At 55.5% G+C, this 25,492-nt stretch overlaps 1 protein-coding gene across 5 annotated transcripts in view; it reads right to left on the minus strand.

Moving 5' to 3' along the window:
- Dlgap2 (DLG associated protein 2) overlaps positions 1–25,492 on the minus strand; it is a 604,909-nt gene that overhangs the window by 106,974 nt on the left and 472,443 nt on the right. For all 5 annotated transcript variants that reach the window (XM_058580233.1, XM_058580237.1, XM_058580239.1 and 2 more), the window contains one exon: positions 19,300–19,365. In XM_058580233.1, coding sequence (XP_058436216.1) covers positions 19,300–19,365 — 66 coding nt within the window. The remainder of the gene's footprint in view (positions 1–19,299; positions 19,366–25,492) is intronic.

The following is a 25,492-nucleotide window of genomic DNA, read 5'->3' on the forward strand; positions in this document are numbered from 1 at the left end:
CACACGTTTCTCTGAATCAACAGACATATTAAAAATTAGGCTGTGCCACAGGGTCATGCAGTAAATCACAAATCCCCTGTTACTTGAGGGTTTTGATAAACTAGGGGACCTTCTGGGAAATAGGTCAGGCAAAACCTCAGAAGCGGTAATAAGGTTTGCAGCTTTTGGCCAGGTCCAGCACCACAGAGGAGCTCTGGAGCAAGGGCTGCTCCAGGTGGGACTGGAGACTGATCTGAGGTTGCTGTGTGTCTCCACTGACATGCTCAGAAAGGGCTTCCTCAGGACTGCAAACCAGAACGCAGGGTACACTGTTCAAGATCATTTACATGTTTCATAGAGCAAGAGAAAGAGGGTGGGCGTGCATGGGGCAAGGCCCTGGAGGCTCAGTCCCTGCAGCCAGCGCAGCAGGGAAACATGAAGTCCAGGTAGCTGCCCAGCCAGGCTCAAGAGCTGGCCAGCATACTTTATATATAAACCGAGAGAGGAAAAATTGTGGTATCTATGTGTTATAAGAATTGTAAGGCAAAAAAAAAAAAAAAACCCAAAAACGAAGTACATGTATAAAGGCATGAATTGGTGTGAGCATGCTCTATATACAAAGATATGAAAAATTGTACTCTATATGTGTAATAAGAATTGTGATGCATTCCACTGTCCTGTATTTAAAAAAGAATAAAATCAGTAAAACTAAAAAAAAAAAAAAGCTGGCCATAAAGTGCAACTTCACAGTCAAAGAGTGGTCTTCCTCTGAGAGGATATCACACACAGAAAGGGAAAGGTGCACCCAGAGCAGGAAGGTCTTAGACACAAAGATTCATGGAAATGAGACACTCAACTCCTTTGAAAAAATTGGCAGGTAGAACAGAAGTGATTTCTTGGACATAAAATAAAAATAGCAAATATGTGAAAAAACTTACCCTGTTAAACCATAAAAGCTACAGGAATAAGAGGAGTCATATCTTACAGAAGTCTAGAAACATCTACCAAAGCATTTCACCTGGAAATTTATCCTAGAAAATAATACAAGAAAAGCGCACGGTCTGTGGCTGCGGAACCCGCCCGCGGGAGCCTGAGCCCCCAGAGACAGTCACGCTTGGCCAGGGGCCCGTGTTTGGGGGATGGCGGACGCGGGTGTGTCAGCATCACAGGTGAGCAAGACCTAGACTTTAGCACACCAAGGGAAGAGGATAGAATGACCTGAGGGCTTTGTGGGTTTTCAACATTTATTAAACACAGAAATTTGGAATAAATGTTCTAGGTGAGCGTGCTAAGAATGGAGTTTTTAATCTGATGACGTACTTCATACAACTAGAAAGAGCAATCTTGAAATTCATTTGGAAAAATAAGAGGCCAGAATGTCCAAAGCAATCCTCAGTGAGAAAAGGGAAGCAGGAGGCATCACAGTACCAGGTCTTAACCGTACTACAGAGCCATAGGGATAAAAATGGCGTGGTATAGGCACCAAAAGAGACATGAAAGGCAGTGTTACAGAGTAGAAGACACAGAGCAGGCCCACATAAACACAGTTAGCTCATGCTAGAGAAAAGACAGCCTCTCCACAAATGGTGCTGGTAGAACTGGAAATCCACATGCAGCAGAATGAAACTAAACCCCTGTCTCTCACCCTGCACAAAACTCAACTCAAAGTGGATCAAGGACCCAGGAATTAGACCAGAGACCCTCCGCCTAACAGAAGAAACTATAGGCCCAATTCTTAGTCAAGTCAGTTTAGAACTAACTTCCTTAACAAGATCCCCTAAAGCACAAGAAGTAAAATCAAGAATCAATCAATGGGATGGAATCAAACTGAAAAGCTTCTTCTCAGCCCAGGAAACAAAGAACATGGAGAGAGAGCCCACAGAATGGGAGGGAATCCTTGTCAACTGCCCACCAGAGCACTAATCTCCAGGATATATCAAGAACTCAGAAAAACTTAACACACACAGAGAAACTTAATCACAAATAACCCAATCAACAATGGGCAAAGGAAAGGAACTGAACAGGTACTTCACAGAAGAAGAAATATGAATGATCAAAAAATATATGAAAAAATGTCAATCATCTCTAGCAATTAGAGAAATGCAAATTAAAACTACACTGAGATTTCATCTCACTCCAGTCAGAATAGCAATGATCAAGAATGCAAGTAACAATAAATATTGGTGAGGATGTGGGGGGAAGCGTACATTCACATTGCTGGTGGGACTGCAAATTTGTACCACCACTCTGGAAAGCAGTATGGAGATTCCTCAGAAAACGTGGAATGGAACCACCATTTGACCCAGTTATTTCATTCCTTGGTTTATACCCAAAGGACTTAAAATCAGCATACTATAGTGACACAGCCATATCCATGTTTATAGCAGCTCAATTCACTATAGCTAAGCTTTGGAACCAACCTAGGTAACCTTAAACAGATAAACGAATAAACAAAATGTGATACACACACACATACACACACACATACACACACTCACACACATGCAATGGAGTATTACTCAGCCATAAAGAAGAATGAAATTTTGGCATTTCTCTGGTAAATGGATGGAACTGGAGAACATCATACTAAGTGAAATAAGCCATTTCCCCCAAATCAAAAGTCAAATGTTCTCTCTGATATGTGGATGCTGACTCACAATAAGTGGGGTGCAGGAGGGAAGAGTAGAAGTTCATTGGATTAGACAAGGGAAATGAAAGGAAAGGAGTGGACAGGAGTAGGAAAGACAGTGGAGTGAGTTGAATGTAGCTTCCTGTGCTCATCTGTGAATGAGCAGTGTAACTCCCCATCATGTCCAACCACAGGAATGGGATGGATGCTAGTTGGAATAAGTCATACCCCACGTATGCATAATATGTAGAGATACACTCTACTGTCACATCTAGAAAGAACTAATAGAAAAGAAAAAAATTAAAATAAAACATTTAGAAAAAACAGAGTATAGAGTTTTGCATCCGATGAATCCTGTCTGGAAACGGAAAGCCCTGACCCTGGGACTTGGCCTGCTGGGCTCCTGAGGAGCCCACTCTGCTGCTGGTGCTCACAGTGAAGAGGCCCTCTGCCACCGGGCCCCCGGAGGATGCCCCTGTGCACCCTGATGGCGGAGTTGTCACAACCCTCCTGAGGGTCTTCGCTGAGCAGCGGGCATGGGAAGTTCACAGTGTCTGCTCAAGAGCAAATATTTGCTGGACGTTTCCTGTTGGACCAGCTCAACCGCTGTTATTTTTAATGCTTGCCACACGGGCACTGGCCAGAAGCATGAGCCCTCACGCCCCAGCTTGGATTCCGGAACCTTCCTGCAGTGGGACCATGTCACACCAAACCCACCTCCCCCCGCGCCTGTGCCCCTGCCTCCCCCCACGCTCCACACTCTGGCGCTCTCCCCTGCCTCCTCACCCTGAGGGCGCAGAGCCCCCATTACTCAGAGAGCATACAACCAATACATGCTCCCCAGCTCTGTGCCTGTGAGGAGAACCTGGTGACAGCAGAGCTCCACAGGGCCCAGGGCAGGGCAGGGCAGGGCAGGTGGCCAAGCCCCTGCTGCGGCTGGGGGCCCAGGGTCCAGAGAGTCAGCACCACCCTCATTCCCAGCTCAGAGCCCTGGCTGCAGGTGTGGGCGGGGCCCGGGCTCTGCCTCCCCCAGGGTCCTGCCTCTGGGTAGAACTGCGCTGGGGAGCCCTGGGCTGGGAGTCTAGCCAAGTGCTTCCACAGCCACTGTACGGTGTTAGCTTCACAGGGGTGGGGGGCGCCCTCCCTCCTGCCTGCTCCCGGCTTGGCACCCCACATGTGACTCCCAGGAGGAGCAGGTCTCCAGGTGGAAGAAGGTGCATGGACCCAGAGGTGGGGGGCTGCAGGTTTGAGAGGGCTGAGGGCTGCGGGGCCCCAGGGCGCAGGAGGCTGCACTCTGCAGACCAGAGGCCTTTTCTGTCAGCAGGAGGTGGCGGCTGGGAAGGGAGCGGACCTTCAGAGGGCAAGGCCCGTGCAGGAGGGTCCTTCCCCTCAGAGCGAGGCTGTGCCAGGCAGGGGCTCCCTGCTGGTGTGAGGCTCACACTGCTGACCTCCGAGGCTGCGCAGACGGCTCGGCAGGATGCTCCGAGCAGGGCTTCGCACTCCCCCCGCTCCAGGGTGTCGGGGGCTGGGGTTTGAACTCCAGCACCAGGCCTGCTTGTGGATTCCCATTCTTTCCTCTCTCAGGAAATGTGAACGGCCCTGGTCAGTGCATCCTGTGGAGGTCCCTGGGACACAGCAGCCACCGGCCACAGCCCTGCTCCAGCCTGGACGAGGGGCAGGTGGCCTTCTGCAGGCACAGCTCCCTTGGCCCTGTCCCCTCCTTCCAGGCCCCGTCAAGCCTAGGCAGTGCTCTGAGGCTCCTAAGAGCAGGCGGGCTGGGCGGAGAGGCAGGCGGGGTGGGTGCTGGAGAGACTGGGTAGCGCTGGTGAAGGAAGGAAAGGACACGTTGTGAAACTGCCCAGACCCTGACGCACTAGCAGGAGCCTCTCAGAGACGAAGAGAATGTGGCCCAGGAGCTCTGTGCCCGGCCTGGGGTCTCGGGGGCTCATGCGACTGTCTGAACAGACACTGGCTCGGTGGGATCTGAGTCCGGGAGCCCGAGGTCTTTCAGAGGCCACTTCTGCTCACCTACAGCAGGTCCCCTCCTGGGGGCCGGGGGCTTTGGGCCCACCTGCCTGCCTGCCCTGTCAGCAGTGGGTTGCAGGACGCGCTGATTACTGACAATAGCTGCCTGCCCTGTTTGGAAACAGCGTGGAACGGCCTGAAGCTGCCCAGCCAGCAGCTGTCCACCTCAGCCATTCTGAGAAGTCCAACTACAATCAAAAGCCGCCCACTGCAACCCACATCAAATAACAGCCCAGCGACCCGCCAGGACCCGGGTCTGGATTCCAGGCTCCCACCTTAGCTTTTGTTTGCTTTCACAGTCACAGAGCTGTGGCATGAAGGGGGCCGTCGAGCGCTGGAAGCAGAGGCGATCCCTCAGAACTGCGGGGGCTGCCCCAACAGGCTGTGCACCTCGTCACTGTGACAGCCTCTCTGCATGGAGGGGGAAGAGCGAGAGTGCTAGCCGAGCCACTCGCCGGGAGGCTCACCCCTGCTCACCCCAAGGAGAGAGCAGCCAGGACGGGAAGTGGCAAGGGGCCTGAAGGCTGGGTCCCTGGCAGGCCACGCTGGAACGTGGACGGAGACTTCTCAGAACACGCGAGACATGGCCCAGCAGTCTGTCTGGTTCGCCCCAGGGTGTAGCAGAGCTCGGGGCCCCCACTGCCTGCACACAGCGATGGGTCAGGCACCCTCGGCAGAACGGCCTGGCAGGTCCTGGCCTGCTGCCTGGGTTTAGGTAACAGCCTCCGTGCAGAGTTTTGGGCCTGCCGGGCTGCTGCAAGCTGGGTGTCAGCTGCAGGGCCCCCTGCATGCTCCCTGCGGGGCTCCCGGGCGGGGAGCACCGGGGCCCAGGGAGTGGACCTGGCACTCCTGCTGCACCTCCGCCCCTCATCCTCGGTCACTGAGCCACAGTTCACCCGAACTTTGGTATTCACTGCTTATGAAATTGTGCTAAATAAACAGCTCCGGTTGAGTGTCAAGGGAGGTGTGACAAGTCCTCGGATTGACGTGCTCCTCCTGGAGATGAGCTGGAGAAGCCCCGATCTTCTGCTACTGGTTTGCTCGGAGCACCGTTTCCTACAGCTGCAGCAACTGTGTGGATCGGGGTCCGAGGGGACCTCAGCCTCTGCCTGTCCCTGGGGGCTGACACTAAGCCAGTCCAAGGGCACTGGCCCCTGGGGGATTCTGTAGACTGTTAAATACTTAACTCACGCTGATTATAGCCAGTGTTTCTCTTATCAAGTTTAGGATTTGGCAGAGTTAAAGTTTACATAAAATAGGAACGCTCTAGTCATGCTTTGGTAAAACTTGGAACATATGTTTCTTCTCTCAACTCCTAAACAGATTTGGGGTTTGTCTTCCCTCATGTGACATGCTGACTGTCATGGACCACAGGCCCACATTCCCAGGAGGGCCAGCCACGGAGGAAAGTCCCGTTTCAGCCTAGCTTCTGAGAAGTGGGTGTCTGCATTGGTGCATGGTTGGGGAGATCAGCGCTGGCTGAGAACACGCGACATCCCATAGTCTCACGGAGAAGGCTGACTCCGCTCACCAGGGGAGCCCAATCGACCAGCCAGTGAAGCAGGCATGTCTTCTGTGTTCCAAACTCAGCTCCTTGTCGTTGTACAACACCTAGCTGACACCAGATGTCACTGTGACACCTGAACAGTCTACAAGGCAGACGTGTCAGACCCAGAGAGGGAAGACTTGAGTTTCCTTGAGGGAGCACAGCGTGTGAAAGACCCTGCAAAGCCTGGCTTACCTCAGACCCGGAATGGCCTCTCCTATGTTAGTGACCTTGGGCAGATCCCTGAATCTCTCACTTAGTCCCTGGCCTCATGGCCTGAGGATGGAGACTTCTGTCCCACAGGCCTGTGGACGAAATGCAAGGATTCCAAGTGCTCAGAGGGGCCAGGACCCTGCTCTGCAGACACTGCCCACTACATCAGCCAGGACCCTCCACTAGAGGGACACCTACCAGTCTATCAATCAACCAGGACCTGTTCTCCAGGACACCTCCAGTCTATCAGCCAGGACCTGCCTCCCAGGACATCAGTCGGGACCTGCCCTCCTAGGACACCTCCCAGGACATCAGCCAGGACCCTCCACTAGAGGGACACCTACCAGTCTATCAACCAGGACCTGTTCTCCAGGACACCTCCAGTCTATCAGCCAGGACCTGCCTTCCAGTGCTACCTCCCAGGACATCAGCCAGGACCCTCCTCACCAGGGACACCTCACCAGGCCCAGCACTCATCCTCGTACATTTCCAGGGACACAACACGTACTTTTCCAACTGGCCTGGTCGACATCTGAATCACACAGCTCGGCACACGAGTTCACATTCATTTTTGAACACCCATTTGCACAGAAGCCTGCTAATGACATGTGGTTGATGAAGCAAATCCCGTCACAGAAAATCTTCAGAATCTAAAACTAATTTTGAGTTGGGCTGCCAGTCTTTGTAGTTTGAAGTGGACTCTGTCACCATGGAGACCATGCTTTGAGGTGGCAGTAAGTGACAATGTCCGTGGGGGCCTGCAGCCACCCTCCCTCGGCTGTGTTCTGTATCCTCCTGCACCTCTGAGATGCACTTTTCATCGCACTGGACAGACCAGGTGGCTTGGCCAGAGCACAGTAGAAATGACAGGGTCAGCACTCAGCAGGCTCCTGTGAGCTATGTCTTGTCCTAATCTCGGGGACTCAGACTCATCACCTTCACCCCGAGACAGGAAGTGGTCTGTCTCTCCACAGCCTCCAGCTTTCTGAACAAAGACTGTGAGGAGCAGGGCGGGCAGGGGATCGAGTCCTGGCCCAGGGCAGTGCTCCCGCCCGGCTGCCTGCAGACGACTTCCCCAGGGCCTGGCTCTGCCTGTGGCTTGCAGACATTTAGATCTCGTCCTGCTCACCTCAGATCCCGGCACAGGACGCCCAGCAGCAGACGTCTCACTGGACACCCACTCTGGGGGTTTTCTGTACCTCGTTACTGCTGTTTCCGTTGTTGAAGTTGCTGGTAGTGACCCTGTAACTTGGACTCATTGGACAAGTTAATGAGTCTCAGCCCATGGTTCAAAAATGAGCATTCTAGGTCACATAGAAAAAAAATCTGAAAAAAGTGAAATTAAATAAAGGCCCCGAGTTAGGGAAGGCGAATGAATCAGCTGTGCCTCTTTACTGAAGGGAACTCTGTCACCTCCCTCTCTTCCTTCATCATTTCTGCCCTTGATCACGCACCCAGTGCAGAAACCATTTACTGCAGAAGCTGTCGGTGTGAGTTGCGATTGCAGTAAAGGGTCATTTCAGGAGGGTCAGTTTGGAAATGTGAAGCGGCCTTTAACGTGGCATGTGACAAACCTGTGTGGCTCTCTTGCTCCTTCTGAGATGGATGCCTCTTCTGTGGCAGCAGATGTTGGGCATAAGGAGGGACTTGGACTCCTCAGCTCTGGGAGCTGAGTTGGCCCAAGGACACACTGCAGATGTCTGTGCCCCTTTCTGTCACCTGGCCAGGTGGGCCGCAGACGGTCGCAGACATGTGTGAGAGGTGGGGTGGTGCAGGCAGGACCTGGCTCTGCCTGGGGGTGCCCAGCATAGGCCCCTGGAGGGGCTCTGCTGGCCACAGGGACACTGCTCACAGTGTCCGTGTCTTCTGCCCACTGGCAAGCGACACATCTGCTGACCTGGGTGCTGCCCAGCAAGGTGGCCCATCCCAACTGCACGTGGTGTCCCCCGTGTCCCCAGTCCAGCATGCCCTGAGCTCACAGGACGAGCTGGGCCCCCAACCAACCTGTTCCTGCTCCTTCCCCACAGCTACCTTTGGGGCAGCACTTTGATGATTTGTTTTTAGTATTTTTCCCAAATATCACAGTCGACGTGGACAGCTGTTTGACGTGGACAGCTGTTTGACGTGGACAGCTGTTTGACGTGGACAGCTGTTGGATGTGGACAGCTGTTGGATGTGCACAGCTGTTGGACGTGGACAGCTGTTGGACGTGGACAGCTGTTTGACGTGGACAGCTGTTTGATGTGGACAGCTGTTGGACATGCACAGCTGTTGGATGTGGACAGCTGTTGGATGTGGACAGCTGTTTGACGTGGACAGCTGTTAGATGTGAACAGCTGTTGGATGTGCACAGCTGTTGGATGTGGACAGCTGTTTGACGTGGACTGCTGTTTGATGTGGACAGCTGTTTGACGTGGACAGCTGTTGGATGTGGACTGCTGTTTGATGTGGACAGCTGTTTGACGTGGACAGCTGTTGGATGTGGACAGCTGTTTGATGTGGACAGCTGTTGGATGTGGACAGCTGTTGGATGTGGACAGCTGTTTGACGTGGACAGCTGTTTGACGTGGACAGCTGTTGGATGTGGACAGCTGTTTGACGTGGACAGCTGTTTGACGTGGACAGCTGTTTTATGTGGACAGCTGTTGGACGTGCACAGCTGTTGGATGTGGACAGCTGTTGGACGTGGACTGCTGTTTGACGTGGACAGCTGTTTGATGTGGACAGCTGTTGGACATGCACAGCTGTTGGATGTGGACAGCTGTTGGATGTGGACAGCTGTTTGACGTGGACAGCTGTTAGATGTGGACAGCTGTTGGATGTGCACAGCTGTTGGATGCAGACAGCTGTTTGACGTGGACTGCTGTTTGATGTGGACAGCTGTTTGACGTGGACAGCTGTTGGATGTGGACTGCTGTTTGATGTGGACAGCTGTTGGACATGCACAGCTGTTGGATGTGGACAGCTGTTGGATGTGGACAGCTGTTTGACGTGGACAGCTGTTGGATGTGGACAGCTGTTGGATGTGGACAGCTGTTTGATGTGGACAGCTGTTGGACATGCACAGCTGTTGGATGTGGACAGCTGTTGGATGTAGACAGCTGTTTGACGTGGACAGCTGTTAGATGTGGACAGCTGTTGGATGTGCACAGCTGTTGGATGCGGACAGCTGTTTGACGTGGACTGCTGTTTGATGTGGACAGCTGTTTGACGTGGACAGCTGTTGGATGTGGACAGCTGTTGGATGTGGACAGCTGTTTGACGTGGACTGCTGTTGGACGTGGACAGCTGTTAGATGTGGACAGCTGTTGGATGTGGACAGCTGTTGGACATGGACAGCTGTTGGATGTGGACAGCTGTTGAATGTGGACAGCTGTTTGACGTGGACAGCTGTTGGATGTGGACTGCTGTTTGATGTGGACAGCTGTTTGACGTGGACTGCTGTTTGACGTGGACAGCTGTTTGATGTGGACTGATGTTTGACGTGGACTGCTGTTTGACGTGGACAGCTGTTGGATGTGCAGAGCTGTTGGATGTGGACAGCTGTTTGACGTGGACAGCTGTTGGACGTGGACAGCTGTTGGATGTGGACAGCTGTTGGATGTGGACAGCTGTTGGACGTGGACAGCTGTTGGATGTGGTCAGCTGTTGGATGTGCACAGCTGTTGGATGTGGACAGCTGTTTGACGTGGACAGCTGTTAGATGTGGACAGCTGTTGGATGTGCACAGCTGTTGGATGCGGACAGCTGTTTGACGTGGACAGCTGTTTGATGTGGACAGCTGTTTGACGTGGACAGCTGTTGGATGTGGACAGCTGTTTGATGTGGACAGCTGTTTGACGTGGACAGCTGTTGGATGTGGACAGCTGTTTGATGTGGACAGCTGTTTGACGTGCACAGCTGTTGGATGTGGACAGCTGTTGGATGTGGACAGCTGTTGGACGTGGACTGCTGTTGGATGTGGACAGCTGTTAGATGTGGACAGCTGTTGGACGTGGACAGCTGTTGGATGTGGACTGCTGTTTGACGTGGACAGCTGTTTGACGTGGACTGCTGTTTGACGTGGACAGCTGTTTGATGTGAACTGCTGTTGGATGTGGACAGCTGTTGGATGTGGACAGCTGTTTGACGTGGACAGCTGTTTGACGTGGACTGCTGTTTGACGTGGACTGCTGTTTGACGTGGACAGCTGTTTGATGTGGACAGCTGTTGGATATGGACAGCTGTTTGACGTGGACTGCTGTTGGACGTGGACAGCTGTTGGATGTGCAGAGCTGTTGGATGTGGACAGCTGTTTGACATGGACTGCTGTGAGTTGGCTCAGGCTCTTCTGCTGCCTTTCACAGCCAGGATTTTAGAGCAGTTCTGGGGCAGGAGAAGGGACGAGGACCCTCACCACCAGAGGGCAGTCTCAGCCCCCAAGGATGCTGGCCGTGTTTGGAGACATTTCTGGTCGTCACCACCTGTGTTGGGGAGGCTCTATGTCCACTGTGTGGAGGCCGGTGCTGCTGGACACAGAGCCTCCAAGTGCGGAGAGCCGGTTCCCAAGCTGAGCTGAGGCTGGAGGCTGAGCCTGCCCAGGAAGCATCCTCCTCCTGCCCTTCCAGGTCCGACCTCAACTCAGACAGCTGCAGGAATGCCCGATTCCCATGTCATGAGGTCCCTGTCCCACTGGGAGCTCTCTGCTCTCCTGTCCGGCAGCTCTTCCCAGTGGCTGAGGGATTCTGCTGGAGTCACGCAAGAGTCTGTTGTTTGCAGAGCCCCAGCGGGGAGCGGCGTCGGGCTGCGCTCCTGCAAGTCAAGCACAGCACCTGCCCGCCCGGCAGTCTAAGGGCAAGAGGAGAGCTCAGGCACCCTGCTCCTGGCCAGGTGCTATGCCACTGGGAGTGCCCCCATGGCAGCTAATCATTTCTCTCCTTAGAAGGCTGCTGAGTGGACCAGTTTGGGGCTCCTAAACAGGCCTGTGTTTTCTCAAGTTCACTCTTCGCTGTCCGAGTGCAACAGGGAAATCTCGTCCACACCACCCACTGCGACCTCGGCCTGCACTGGGTTGATCTCTGGCTATGATTTGAGAGACTGTGGTCAGCACCTCTAATTGCTCGTTTCCCTGTGGACTACACAGCTACGCATCTCTTTTCCCTCTAACCCCCAAGCCCTGCCTTGTGGGCCCACTAAGGCCAGGGGCTGCAGGCTGAGGGGAGAGCCCTCCACACCTGAGCCCTGAATCACCATGGGGAAGCCGTCCACGAAGATACCAAGAGTCACTGGGCACAACTAGTCTTGGAGGTTGTGGAAGGTGAAAAGAAATATTTAGGAGCAACGTTACAGAATGCATTCCAGAAATCCACATGAAAAACTCTAATACCCTGGTTTTCTCAAGTATTACCTATGCATAACTTTAAAACTGATTTTAATTTGTTTGCACAGAAATAAATTTTTATAGCACTTTCATTGTATTAGGTTTATAAGTTACCGAGGGATGATTTAGGACAGACATAGGTCGTATGTGAATACTGTGCCCTTTTATATAAGGGACCTGAGCTTCCAAGGATTTGGGCATTGAGGGACTCCTGGAGCCGGTCTCCCATGACATGGAGAGGTCACTGTAACTCAGAGTTGACCACAACAGCTGCTACAGAGCGTCTGTACCCTTGTTCTGGTAGAACCAGCCAGCTTTCACTTACAAATGATTCCGGTGTTCCTAGCACCATGCTCAGGGACATGATTTGCATAGAAATAAGGTTTTGAAGTGGCATTGTTAAGTTCCCTTGGTCCCCAGGCATGGAGCATCTGTCCCTGCTCCTCAGTGCCTCGTCCTCTTCCACAGCATGGAATTGCGACGTGTTTCACATCATGCCAGGAGCAGGGGCCCCGCTGGCGGTGCAGGGAGGGCACCTGGCGAAGAAGCGGTTTTGAGGAAGGGAGGGTGAGGGGAGGAGGAGGACATGCAGAGTGAACAGTGGAGGAGCGCGGAGAGGTCAGCAGAAATTTGTCTTGAGGTAAGTCTGGATGCCCAGAAGTCACTAAGTCAATGTAAGTAAGCATAATGGCCAGGGCCATTTGCCAAAGACCATTGAATATCTAAAGCGGAATTCTTGCTAAATAAAGTAGGAGCCCCCATTGCTGTGGGCCTCTTCCCACTTGAAGGCCTCCGAGGAGTCACAGGGTGCCCCCCCAGAGACACTTCTGCAGTGTGTGCCACCTGGAGGAGGTGCTGGGGCTGCAGGTGCTGTGCCAACACTCTCCTGTTTTAAAATGACAGATCTCCTCTACCTGTCCATTTTCTTGGTGTTGGGTCTCACATCTAACATGGTTTAATATGCTTTGATTATTTAACCTGACAATTTTCTCCCATTTTACTTTGCAATTAACTTACCAATGTAAAATTTGGGTCAATATAAATGTTTTTATAAATGCAAATAAGCCACCGGCCCCTTAGAGCTGGAATTAACACTCTGGGGATGGGTTCCAGGACCCTGGGAATACAGAAACCCGCGACGCTCAGTCCCTGAGAGAAAGCACACAGTGTTTTCACATAGCGGTACCATGCACTCCTGCTCACTCCAGCAGTCTAGCTGGCCCAGACGCCTGCTACCACACGCTGGTACCAGTGGTTCTGCTGCTGTTTGGGGGTGATGAGGAGAAGTGCAGTTCCCCTGCTGTTTAGGGGTGATGAGGATAAGCTTGGTACATGCTCAGCAAAGTCAGGGCTTTTCTTTAGGTGTTTTCTGAGGTTGGCTGAATACCCAGATACCCAGGGCCAGCTGCAGGATGGTCTCCAGTGAGCCAGTCTAGCAGAGATCACTCACAGAGCAATGCCGTCTCAGCACATCTGAGGGTCTCCCCTGGAAGTGGCTTTTCTGGGTAGAGTTGGGTTTTCTACTCCATTGTGGTCTTTTTGAATGGTGTAGCATTAGTTTCTTTTATCACTGACTTTAGATTAATTTTATAGAAAGCTTCTGTATTTCCCTAAATTTCAGGGCCATTTTCCTAATGATAAAATTATGTTCCTGCTCTACATTTCATGAGCTTCAGAGAACGCATGTGCTCTTAAAATGAAGTGATAGCAATATGGCGGGGGCGAGAGTCCTGCTTTCTGAAAAGATGGCTTTGCTAACGCAGCTGCCCTGGAGAGAACCCTGGGGCCTGCAAGGACCGTTGAGAGAAGGCCTGGCGCTTGTCATGGGCCCCCAAACAAGTGCCACCTATTGCTTTATGGCCCCAGCTTGGACGACGCTGAGAGCGCCCTGCAGTGTTTTGGGAATGATGATCATTTGCTCTCACAGCACCAAGACCATATCTTTAATTTGGCCTAGTAGAATTATAGCCCCATGAACATGAGACTTGGTTAACCCTCCCAACTTAGAGATGTGAAAAGTGGAAAATACCATTTGGAAAAAAACAGAATCATGCTTTTTACTCCTGATTAGTTAAAACATCAGAAATAGGACTCTGACTTCTCTCTCTCCTCCCCTCTTCCTCCATCCTTCCCCTTTTTCATTCTTTCTTTTAAATTAATTTCCCTGTTGTACTTTGCAGATCAAGTTTCCATCCCTGGTGCCCATCAGAACCACAGAGTGGTGACCCAGCTGCCCCACGGCTGTGTTTGTGCTCAAAGGAAAGGAGACCGGGTGCTGCAGGCTCACAGAGCAGGGCTCAGCCAGAGGAGTGCACAAGGGACCCTGGGTGCACACAAGATGGAGCGTTATTCAGCCACAATAAATGAAATCCTGGCATTTGTGGCAAGACCAGTAAACCTGGAGGGCATCGTACAAACGAGATAACCCAGGCATGGAGAGGTCCCTCCCAGGAGCTTACTTACATGTGAAACCTAAGAACATTGACCTCAGAAATTGAGAGCAGAAGGGTGGGGACAGGGCCAGGGATGCAGTGGGCAGATGTGGGTCAAAGTGTGGGTCACAACCTCTGTTGGAAGGGGAAAGTTGAAGCCACCTCCTGTGCAATTGGTGATTGCAGCTAATAACAATGCACTGTACACTGGAAAGCTGCTGGGAGCTGATCTTCAACTCTCACCACAGAAAGGAAAACAAGCTCGTGAGCCGAGGGGTTCACTGGCTTGCCTGGACCACCCTGCCACGTGGACAGATATAAAAGCTTCTCCTTGTGCGCTGCAAGTGTGCACGACTTTTACTTATCAGCTGTGACTTAGTAAAGCCAGAAAAACCACGAGCGAATGAAAAGCATTTCCCCACTAAAACAGGGGAGAAGAGTCAGGTAGGCAAGGTATAGAGGTGGCAAGGCCCCAGTGCCACCCACAGGTGCACAGCGGGGGTGTGGGTCTTGGGACTGCTGGCGCTCCCACGTGAGACCCGCTGAAGCAGGACAGGCTGGGTCTGACACTTAGTGAGCCGGCTCAAAGGCAGCTCCTGTCCGTGCCGGGCTCGCACCCCCTCCTGTCCCCAGAGCGGACCCCTGGCCTTCTCCCTGGCCAGCCAGGATCCCTGCCTTCATTCCTGCTTCACACAGGAAAACCAGGGAGGCTGGAAGCCCCTGAGGCCAGTGGTCACCAAACCCTCAGTTCTCTTCCAGAGCTTCTGGAATCTGGCTGCTCCTTCTGCCACAGCCAGACTCTGGGCACAGATGGCTGAATACCTTCTGTTATGGTTTGGATGTGAGGTGTCCCCCAGAAGCTCACATGTGAGACAATGAAGAATGTTTGGAGGAGAAACGATTGGGTTACAGCCTTAACATAGTCATGAATCAATCCTTCATGGGGATTAACTGGGTGGTAACTGGAGGCAGGAGGGTGTGGCTGGAGGAGGGGGCTCATTGGGGGTGAGGCTATGGGACATATATTTGCATCGGGAAGTGGAGCCTCTCTCTGCTTCCTGATCCTCATGTGAGCTGCCTCCCTCTGCCACACTCTTCCACCATGATGTCCTGCCTCGCCCAGAGCCCCGAGGAAGGACCTGGCTGTCTACGGACCGAGACCTCTGACATTGTGAGCCTCTAAATGAACCTTTCCCCTAACATTGTTCAGATCTTTTAGTCATAGCAGCGAAAAAGCTGACTCAAACACCTTTGTTGCTCAACAGTGTGGATGTCCTCCAACAAGTGAGCACAGGTGTGCCATCAGTGCAGAATTCCACTCTGAATACACACCCACAGACAGCACGCAGACAGCGGAGAGGGCGGGCCAGGCGCACGGCAACTCTCCAAGAGGAGCTAATTTGTGGGAGCAATCTGAGCACCATGATGGACCTGGGGACGAGCGGAGTGTGGCCCATCCACACACCAGAGTGTACTACAGCCTGAAAGGAAGGGGGTCCAACACACGCTACCACCTGAGGTAAACTTGGGGTATTGTGCTGAGTGATACAAGCCCGTCACCAAAGACGAGCTGTGACTCCACTCATATGAGGTTCCTGGAGTCCTCAAATGCAAAGCACAGAAGGTGGGATGGGGTGCTAGGGGCCGGGGATGAAGTGGTGTTCAGGGGGACATCTCAGTTCATAAAGGAGTTCTGGGGGTTGATGGGAATGACCACCGCACACCGTGTGAGTGTCCTCAATGCCACTGAACAGCATGCATAAACAGGTAGAAAAGTAAATTTCATGTTTCATACCTGGCCACTGTAACAAGCAGCTTTATTCCTTACCTCTGGCCTGCACAACAAGCAGTGTGACATTCTGACTCCTTCAGCCTGGCCTCATCCCTCACTGTCACTTCATGTGACCACAGACACACTGAAGGATTCATCCAGGCCCCAGGTACGAGCTCAGCAAACCCCCTCTCCTGGGAGATCTACCAACTCATATGCACCTTGTATTCAAGACTTGGTCCTCCACACCCTCCCACTGCCCTTCCGCCAGAGCACAGCACGCGGCCTGAGAGGCCATTGCACCAAAAACAAACCTGCAGACCACCCTCTTCCCCAGGACGTGATCACCAAGCCTCCAAGTTATGTGGACTGGAGAATTAGAATCTAGGTGCACCCTGCCCACCACTCTCCATGCCCTCTGCTCTCCATACCCCTCCTACCATGTATGTCCCCTCCTGCTCTCCATGTCCCCTCCTACCCTGAATGTCCCCTCCTGCACTCCATGTGCCCTCCTGCTCTCCATGTCCCCTCCTACCCTGCATGTCCCCTCCTACCCTGCATGTCCCCTCCTACCCTGCATGTCCCCTCCTGCTCTCCATGTCCCCTCCTACCCTGAATGTCCCCTCCTGCCCTGCATGTCCCCTCCTACCCTGCATGTCCCCTCCTCCTCTGCATGTCCCCTCCTACCCTGCATGTCCCCTCCTCCTCTGCATGTCCCCTCCTGCACTCCATGTGCCCTCCTGCTCTCCATGTTCCCTCCTCCTCTCCATGTCCCCTCCTGCTCTCCATGTCCCCTCCTGCTCTGCATGTCCCCTCCTCCTCTGCATGTCCCCTCCTACCCTGCATGTCCCCTCCTACCCTGTATGTCCCCTCCTACCCTCTATGTCCCCTCCTGCTCTCCATGTCCCCTCCTACCCTGAATGTCCCCTCCTGCCCTGCATGTCCCCTCCTCCTCTGCATGTCCCCTCCTCCTCTCCATGTCCCCTCCTACCCTGTATGTCCCCTCCTCCTCTGCATGTCCCCTCCTGCTCTCCATACCCCTCCTACCCTGCATGTCCCCTCCTCCTCTGCATGTCCCCTCCTGCTCTCCATGTCCCCTCCTACCCTGAATGTCCCCTCCTACCCTGCATGTCCCCTCCTGCTCTCCATGTCCCCTCCTACCCTGAATGTCCCCTCCTACCCTGTATGTCCCCTCCTACCCTGCATGTCCCCTCCTCCTCTGCATGTCCCCTCCTGCACTCCATGTCCCCTCCTACCCTGCATGTCCCCTCCTACCCTGTATGTCCCCTCCTGCTCTCCATGTCCCCTCCTGCTCTCCATGTCCCCTCCTACCCTGCATGTCCCCTCCTCCTCTGCATGTCCCCTCCTGCACTCCATGTCCCCTCCTACCCTGCATGTCCCCTCCTCCTCTGCATGTCCCCTCCTACCCTGTATGTCCCCTCCTACCCTGTATGTCTCCTCCTGCTCTCCATACCCCTCCTACCCTGCATGTCCCCTCCTCCTCTGCATGTCCCCTCCTGCACTCCATGTGCCCTCCTGCTCTCCATGTTCCCTCCTACCCTGCATGTCCCCTCCTACCCTGAATGTCCCCTCCTACCCTGAATGTCCCCTCCTACCCTGTATGTCCCCTCCTACCCTGCATGTCCCCTCCTCTTCTGCATGTCCCCTCCTGCACTCCATGTCCCCTCCTCCTCTGCATGTCCCCTCCTGCACTCCATGTGCCCTCCTGCTCTCCATGTTCCCTCCTACCCTGCATGTCCCCTCCTGCTCTCCATGTCCCCTCCTGCTCTGCATGTCCCCTCCTACCCTGTATGTCCCCTCCTACCCTGTATGTCCCCTCCTGCTCTCCATGTCCCCTCCTACCCTGCATGTCCCCTCCTACCCTGCATGTCCCCTCCTCCTCTGCATGTCCCCTCCTCCTCTGCAGCTCCCTCATCTAAACTGACGCAGAGATGAGCAGCATCACCGCCACTCCTGCACATAACTCTTTCCATCACCAAACACAATGACATAAGTGTACCCACACCTCAGTTAACAAAAGTCAAAGTGTTTCCATGCTCTCTTGGGAGCCTGAGGCCTGCCTGGAGCCACAGTCACTGTGGAGAGTTATGCTGAGGGACATAAAGAGGTACATGACCACTCAAATAAAATGGCTGTCACTCTCTCTAACAGGAGGCCAAAGTACTTCTAGTTTTCCCAAGAGAAGAAAGCGCATGTCTACTGTAGCTCCCTCCATTGCAGCTGGTAAGTGGTGCAGCCCAAGTGTCCTGCAGGGGTGAGAGGTGGATAGCATGGTCCTTCAGCTCAATGGATGTAACTCAGCTCAGAAGGAAGGGAGACTCTGACACATTCATATTTCCAGGGAGAGAGGCCTGCTTGGGGTGTCAGGCCAGATATTTCATACTGGTTCTCCGTGGGAAGGTGCTGCTGTGTTTTCCAACACCACCTGTCCTCATACTTTAAATTGAGAAGAAAACGTTTTGGGGCTGTGGTTTTCTTTACAAAGCACCCTGGCTTTACAGAAAGAGAGCCTTCGGTTCTCACTACAACTCGGCACCACTCAACCCAGCAGCAGATCCAGTGACTGAAGGTCTGAAATAAACCAGGAAGAGCTCAGATTCAAAGTTGAACTGAGCACCCCTGACCTGGCCCTTGGGCAGCAACAGCCTTGGCTATCAGGGGCCAGGAAAGGACACAGCGGACCTGCAGGCTTCTGAGCAGCTGCACTATGGAGGTCAAGAACCCAGAGCCACCATAGGGTTTCCTTTCTGGGTTGATCCACATTCCACGCCTCTAGCATAAGCCTTTGCCCCTTTTCACCTGTGCACAACTCCAAGTCAGGAGACTGATGGTCACCCGGCACCAGCCCCTGTGTCTGGGGCCCCAGAAGGGAATTGCATGACCAGCCCTGGTGAAGCCTTCCTAGCCTCCTCTGGAGGCAGCCTGCAGACCAGTGTGTGGGTGGAGGCGAGGAGAGGACTGCTGCCCCACAATAACAGAGCTGGGCGGAACAGTGCAGTGCTAGGGCCCTCTGACAGAAGGTGCCCATCACAGGAGGGGAGGAGAGCTGCTCCTGCGTGGAGGGCCACACTTCTCCTCCCACGACAGCTCCCTCTGCCTCCAGGGCCTGGGATGACCTTCTCTCTCCAAGAACTCCTGCAAGGTGTTCGAACAACTATTTTTGAAATAAAAAAAACTTGGCACCATTAATTTAGCTCCTACTAGGACCATCTCTAAGGCAAACTTGCATAACACTTTCGGGGGGAAGGTCCCACTGACGGGTGTGCTGCAGCGTGCAGGCGCTGTGTGGTCCCAGTGTGAACAGCGCCGGCGTCTGTACTCTACCTAGGTCTTCCTCCGCTGGCCCCGGGAAGCTGAGGCCCGGCTGGACCAGGTCTCCTCCTTCTTCCTCTGCAAAGAGAGAAACAAAGTCACACTTTACTATGGCTCTGATGTGGCTTCATTGTGCACGCGCAGCTGCAAAGGTCTTTACCACCCACGTGGCTCATCCAAATGAGACACTTGTTTTCCTCCAGGGCCACTGTTCAGAGCCCAGCATCTTGTGCCAATAACCTTGGGACCCACCACCACTTTTTGTAAAAACCTGGTGATAAAGGACATGGCCCTCCCCCAAAGGCAGGATCTCAGGCCGCTGGTGAAATGGCCCTCGGCTTCCCTGTGGCTGAGCTCTGGGCTCCAGGGCCTCATCAGCATCGGGACGGCTGCAGGGACTTGGCCCTCTCCCACCCTCCTGGCTCCTTCCAGCCAGGTGGGTCTGGTGGGAAATACCCCCACCGTCCACAAAGCTCTGTGTGCCTCCTGGTCCTCCATGGGCAGAGCCGAAGTCACTGCTGCGCGGCCTCACACTGGGCCACCCTGGTCAATTTGCCCAAAGCAGCACCTTCACTTCCCACTGGGAGCCCCTCGGGTCGTGGGCTTTCATTGTTCACAGTTTTGCCGTCCTGTGCCTGGGACAGCCTGGGCCACATGGCACTGTCCCCCGCACAGCTGGGGCTGCAGAGATGCAGGGAGCCGAGTGGCGCTTTATCCTGCTAGCCCCTGGGAAGCCGGGCTCAGGGTCAGCTGTGGCCTTGCCCTGGGCTCTGCCTGGATAACCAGGCACTGTCCTCCCAGGGCCATGGGCCATCTGGGCGGGGTGACACCGGGGCTTCCTGCCATGGCAACAGTCAGGCACACAGTGCTCTTCGGGAGCAGGGTTCTAGGAAGGGTGCCTTCCAGCAACATCACACACGTGACACTTGTATAAATGCACATGGGATGTGTCAAGATGAAAGCCTCTGCACACACACAAGTACCTGTGCACACACACGTGCGCCCAGGTGTGGCCATCCTGTGGGCCTCCAGCTCTCACTGGTGGCTCTGAGGTGCCCCACACCTGTGGGCCTCAGGGTCAGAGTGTTGGCCACACACAGGTCTGTGCAGGACCGTGGCAGTACACGGTGGCAAAGCCTGGTCAGTCTGCTGTCACCCTCTGAACCAGCCTGTCAGAATTTGCTGTCAGGAGGAGGGTACGTGGCGGACTGGCTGCAGAGGCACTGAGGAAGGTTCCCCGGGCTCCCGGGGACATGGTGGGCTCCTGACCTCCCAGGCACTGACTTAAAGAGCTCAGGTCTGAGTTGGTCACGGATCTTAGGACACCCTGTTCTGGTGGTCTAGCCCACGGCTGGCCCACTCCAGCAGGGTCACAGCACTTGCTCGGTCTGCGTTTCCTGCTGATGAGCTGGCCGCTGCAAAGCTGTCATCCCAGTGACCACACCAAGCATATTAACCCAGGAGTGGCCTGTCTTCATTTGTTTCAAAACGCAACAGGCCTGTGGACTTCAGTAGTTCATGGAACATAGTCACTGTGTCACCTTAGAAACAGGTGCAGGCTGACGGGTTAGGATAGGATTCAGGGGTGACCCAAGAAACAAGTCCCCAGCCTCAGTCTCTCTCACTCCCTGGAACACACTTAGACAAACAAGTGTGGGCTTGGACTCACAGGGTTTGAACCATGAGAACACGACCCATTGTTCAATCATGAGTGCACTCGACATGCAGAAGCTGGGCGGACGGTGGGCACAGCCAAGACATGGGGCCACAGGCCCACAGAGCTCGGTGTACAGGAGGAGCACACCAACATCCGGGAACAGCACCCAGGGCTGACGGTGGGAGGGTATGGAAGTCACCCCTAAATCTTTCTGGAAGAAAGCTGGCTGCACGGTTCACCTTGCTGCTCGTCAGATCGGGAACACAAGGCGAGGCGCAGCCTCACTCACGCAGGACCTTCCAACTGTGGAGCTGTACCAGGCTCAGGTCTGGGCATCGATGGCGCCGGCCTTTGGTGCTGCTCAGGGTGCGAGTTGGTACCTTCCTGTCCAACAAGGCCTGTACTCCAGCCTGATTCTGTATGTGCACCACCCACCCACCCCTGCCCAGAATCGTGCCAGGCAGGCCCCTGCTCAGCGGGCCCCCGCTATCCAGGAGTCCTGGTGCTCCTCGCACCTCGGCTTCCACTGCTGGGGATTCGCCATGCGCCTGAGGAATGCGCTGAGCAGGCCACACCAAAGGACACGTGAGGCTCTCAGATTCCACGTCCTCTCTGCTGACGCCGGGGGCCCCAGTCGGCCCCCTCAGGTCAGAAGACACCAGGGCACTCGCTCATAGGGCGCATCTCTCTTCTGCTGCCTGCTATCCCGGGAACCACTGGCTGATCATGTCACAAAAGACAAGTGCCATCTACATGAGACTGCTGTGTACAGGGACGACAGCTCCCTGGGCTGTGCTCCTCACCCTCCTCCTCACCCCTGCTCCTCACCCTCCTCCTCACCCTCCTCCTCACCCTGCCCTCACCCTCCTCCTCACCCTCCTCCTCACCCTGCCCTCACCCTCCTCCTCACCCTCCTCCTCACCCTGCTCCTCACCCTCCTCCTCACCCTGCCCTCACCCTCCTCCTCACCCTCCTCCTCACCCTGCCCTCACCCTCCTCCTCACCCTCCTCCTCACCCTCCTCCTCACCCTGCCCTCACCCTCCTCCTCACCCTCCTCCTCACCCTCCTCCTCACCCTCCTCCTCACCCTGCCCTCACCCTCCTCCTCACCCCTTCTCCTCACCCTCCTCCTCATCCTCCTCCTCACCCTCCTACTCACCCTCCTCCTCACCCTCCTCCTCACCCTGCCCTCACCCTCCTCCTCACCCTCCTCCTCACCCCTCCTCCTCATCCTCCTCCTCACCCTCCTCCTCACCCTCCTCCTCCCCCTGCCCTCACCCTCCTCCTCACCCCTTCTCCTCACCCTCCTCCTCATCCTCCTCCTCACCCTCCTACTCACCCTCCTCCTCACCCTCCTCCTCACCCTCCTCCTCATCCTCCTCCTCACCCTCCTCCTCACCCCTCCTCCTCATCCTCCTCCTCACCCTCCTCCTCACCCTCCTCCTCACACTCCTCCTCACCCTGCCCTCACCCTCCTCCTCACCCTGCCCTCACCCTCCTCCTCACCCTCCTCCTCATCCTCCTCCTCACCCTGCCCTCACCCTCCTCCTCACCCCTGCTCCTCACCCTCCTCCTCACCCTCCTCCTCACCCTGCCCTCACCCTCCTCCTCACCCTCCTCCTCACCCTCCTCCTCACCCCTGCTCCTCACCCTCCTCCTCACCCTCCTCCTCACCCTCCTCCTCACCCTCCTCCTCACCCCTGCTCCTCACCCTCCTCCTCACCCTCCTCCTTACCCTCCTCCTCACCCTCCTCCTCACCCCTCCTCCTCACCCTCCTCCTCACCCTCCTCCTCACCCTGCCCTCACCCTCCTCCTCACCCTCCTCCTCACCCTGCCCTCACCCTCCTCCTCCCCCTCCTCCTCACCCTGCTCCTCACCCTCCTCCTCACCCTCCTCCTCACCCTCCTCCTCACCCTGCCCTCACCTTCCTCCTCACCCTCCTCCTCACCCTCCTCCTCACCCTCCTCCTCACCCTGCCCTCACCCTCCTCCTCACCCCTCCTCCTCACCCTGCCCTCACCCTCCTCCTCACCCTGCCCTCACCCTCCTCCTCACCCTCCTCCTCACCCTCCTCCTCACCCTCCTCCTCACCCTGCCCTCACCCTCCTCCTCACCCCTCCTCCTCACCCTGCCCTCACCCTCCTCCTCACCCTCCTCCTCACCCTCCTCCTCACCCTGCCCTCACCCTCCTCCTCACCCTCCTCCTCACCCTCCTCCTCACCCCTCCTCCTCACCCTCCTACTCACCCTCCTCCTCACCCTCCTACTCACCCTCCTCCTCACCCTCCTCCTCACCCTCCTCCTCACCCTCCTCCTCACCCTGCCCTCACCCTCCTCCTCACCCTCCTCCTCACCCTCCTCCTCACCCCTGCTCCTCACCCTCCTCCTCACCCTCCTCCTCACCCTCCTCCTCACCCCTCCTCCTCACCCTCCTCCTCACCCTGCCCTCACCCTCCTCCTCACCCTCCTCCTCACCCTGCCCTCACCCTCCTCCTCACCCTCCTCCTCACCCTGCTCCTCACCCTCCTCCTCACCCTCCTCCTCACCCTGCCCTCACCTTCCTCCTCACCCTCCTCCTCACCCTCCTCCTCACCCTCCTCCTCACCCTGCCCTCACCCTCCTCCTCACCCCTCCTCCTCACCCTGCCCTCACCCTCCTCCTCACCCTGCCCTCACCCTCCTCCTCACCCTCCTCCTCACCCTCCTCCTCACCCTCCTCCTCACCCTACCCTCACCCTCCTCCTCACCCTCCTCCTCACCCTCCTTCTCACCCTCCTCCTCACCCCTGCTCTCGATGCCCTCCCAGGCTGTCGCTGTGAGCCTGAGGCCAGCTCCTTTTGCCACCGTCCCACTGAGCAGCTCAACCAGGAGGTGCTGGCGATGGCGACTGGGACATGAATCGGCTGCGGCACTAATGGGCCTCCAGGCAACACCCTGCTCAGACTCCCGTCACACTTGCTTAACAGAAATAGAAAAGTGCCTCAGACTGAACAGTCCTGGAAAGGGTCCCTTACTCTTCCGAGCGCCTCTAAGGAGCTGCGGCTTCAGTGCAGAGGCCGTCTTTTACCGCCTCGGCTCCTGCCGGAGTCCTCTTCCTGACTCGCTCCCTCACGTGCTTCCTGGCTGAGTCCACTCTAGGACGTATCTTCTTATATACAGAATTTGATGCTGTGCTCCCTCAAGCTCCACCCTGGGAGCCTGCTATGCACCTGTGGGTGGGCTGGAAGGAGGCCTCCTCCCACAGTCAGCACCCACCCTCCAGGTGCAGTGCCCTCACTGACACGGTGCCTGGGTGACTTGCGAGGAGGGGTGTTCAGTGTGCGACCTGACCCCCAGGCAAGCCATCGCACCTGACCCCGGCCCGGGCTGCACTTCAGTTTCTCTGGAGTCCGCTGCCTGCCTCAGGTCAATGGCTCCCTGCTGGCCCGGACCCTGGGTTGCCAAGGCAGAGCTGAGTGCTCTGCAGCTCTGAGCCCTGGGCAGGCACCATCTTGGCCCACAGGACTGCTTGTCCACCGCTCATGGGATGAGTTACTTCAGACTTAAAGCTACTCACTGCCCTGAAGGGGGAGAGCCTGTGCGTCCCAGAGGAGGAAGCATGGCACTTCCTCAAACCCACCTCCCAACCAGGGACCAGGTGGTGTTTCACCAACTATTGACAGTGAGGACCAGAGAAGCGGAGCTGTCCATCTGAGGGCACCCAGCCTCGGCTTCCCCGGCTGGCCCAGACCCCATGCTCTCCTCTGCTCTGTGAGCCAGTCCTGCAGTTAGCCCAGCACTGGCCTTCCCCGACAGGCCTCTGGGCACTGATGGAGGTCAGAGAGAAAATCTCCCATAGAGAGGCAGAAGAGAGTGACAGCGGAGTGGCCAGTGGGCCACTTCCAGGAGAGTGAGACTTTCACGGAAGCCGGAGTCGCCTTGCCCTCTGTGGACAGAGCAGTGCCGTCTCCTGGGCTGCTCTGGGGGCAGGTGGGGGTCCTGAGCCACTGCCTAGGAGACTGTGGGCCGGGCAGCCCCCTCATTCTCTGCATCTCTGGAGGGCATCGGAGTGGATGGGGGTGCTCAGGGCTGTGGCTCCTCCTGGCCCCCACAGTCTGCTGCTCTTTCTGTCTGTCACTTTTTAAATCTGTGTCACTCGGGCTTGCTCGCATCTCCCTGTGGGAATGGTGGGGAAGGCACGGTGCCCTGGAAGAACAGGACACAGAGGTGTCAGGCACACAGGGCTGAGGGGCCTGCCCCCCCAGGAGTGCACTCATGGAGCAGACAGCTTGGCTCCGGACACCACTGCAGGCGTGCCCCCGAACTCCGAGGTGAAGCTGGGTGGGATGCACACCCTGACTGGACAGGTGGACACGAGACCTGCTGTTTTTAACGTCCCTGGCCCATGCTCTTCCGGCCACCAACTCCCTCTACCCTTATCACTAACCCCTAGACAACAGCCCTTGGGACCCTCTTGCCGTGGGGGCTCCGCTTCTGCCTATCACTTTAATAAACCGGCTACTCGGCTGTGGCCCTTGGTGTCCGTGGATCTCAGTCTCTGAACGTGTGAG

Source organism: Marmota monax, unplaced genomic scaffold (assembly GCF_021218885.2).
Source record: "Marmota monax isolate L192 unplaced genomic scaffold, Marmota_monax_Labrador192_F-V1.1 WCK01_AAM20220418_F8-fsc00195, whole genome shotgun sequence".
NCBI lineage: Eukaryota > Metazoa > Chordata > Mammalia > Rodentia > Sciuridae > Marmota > Marmota monax.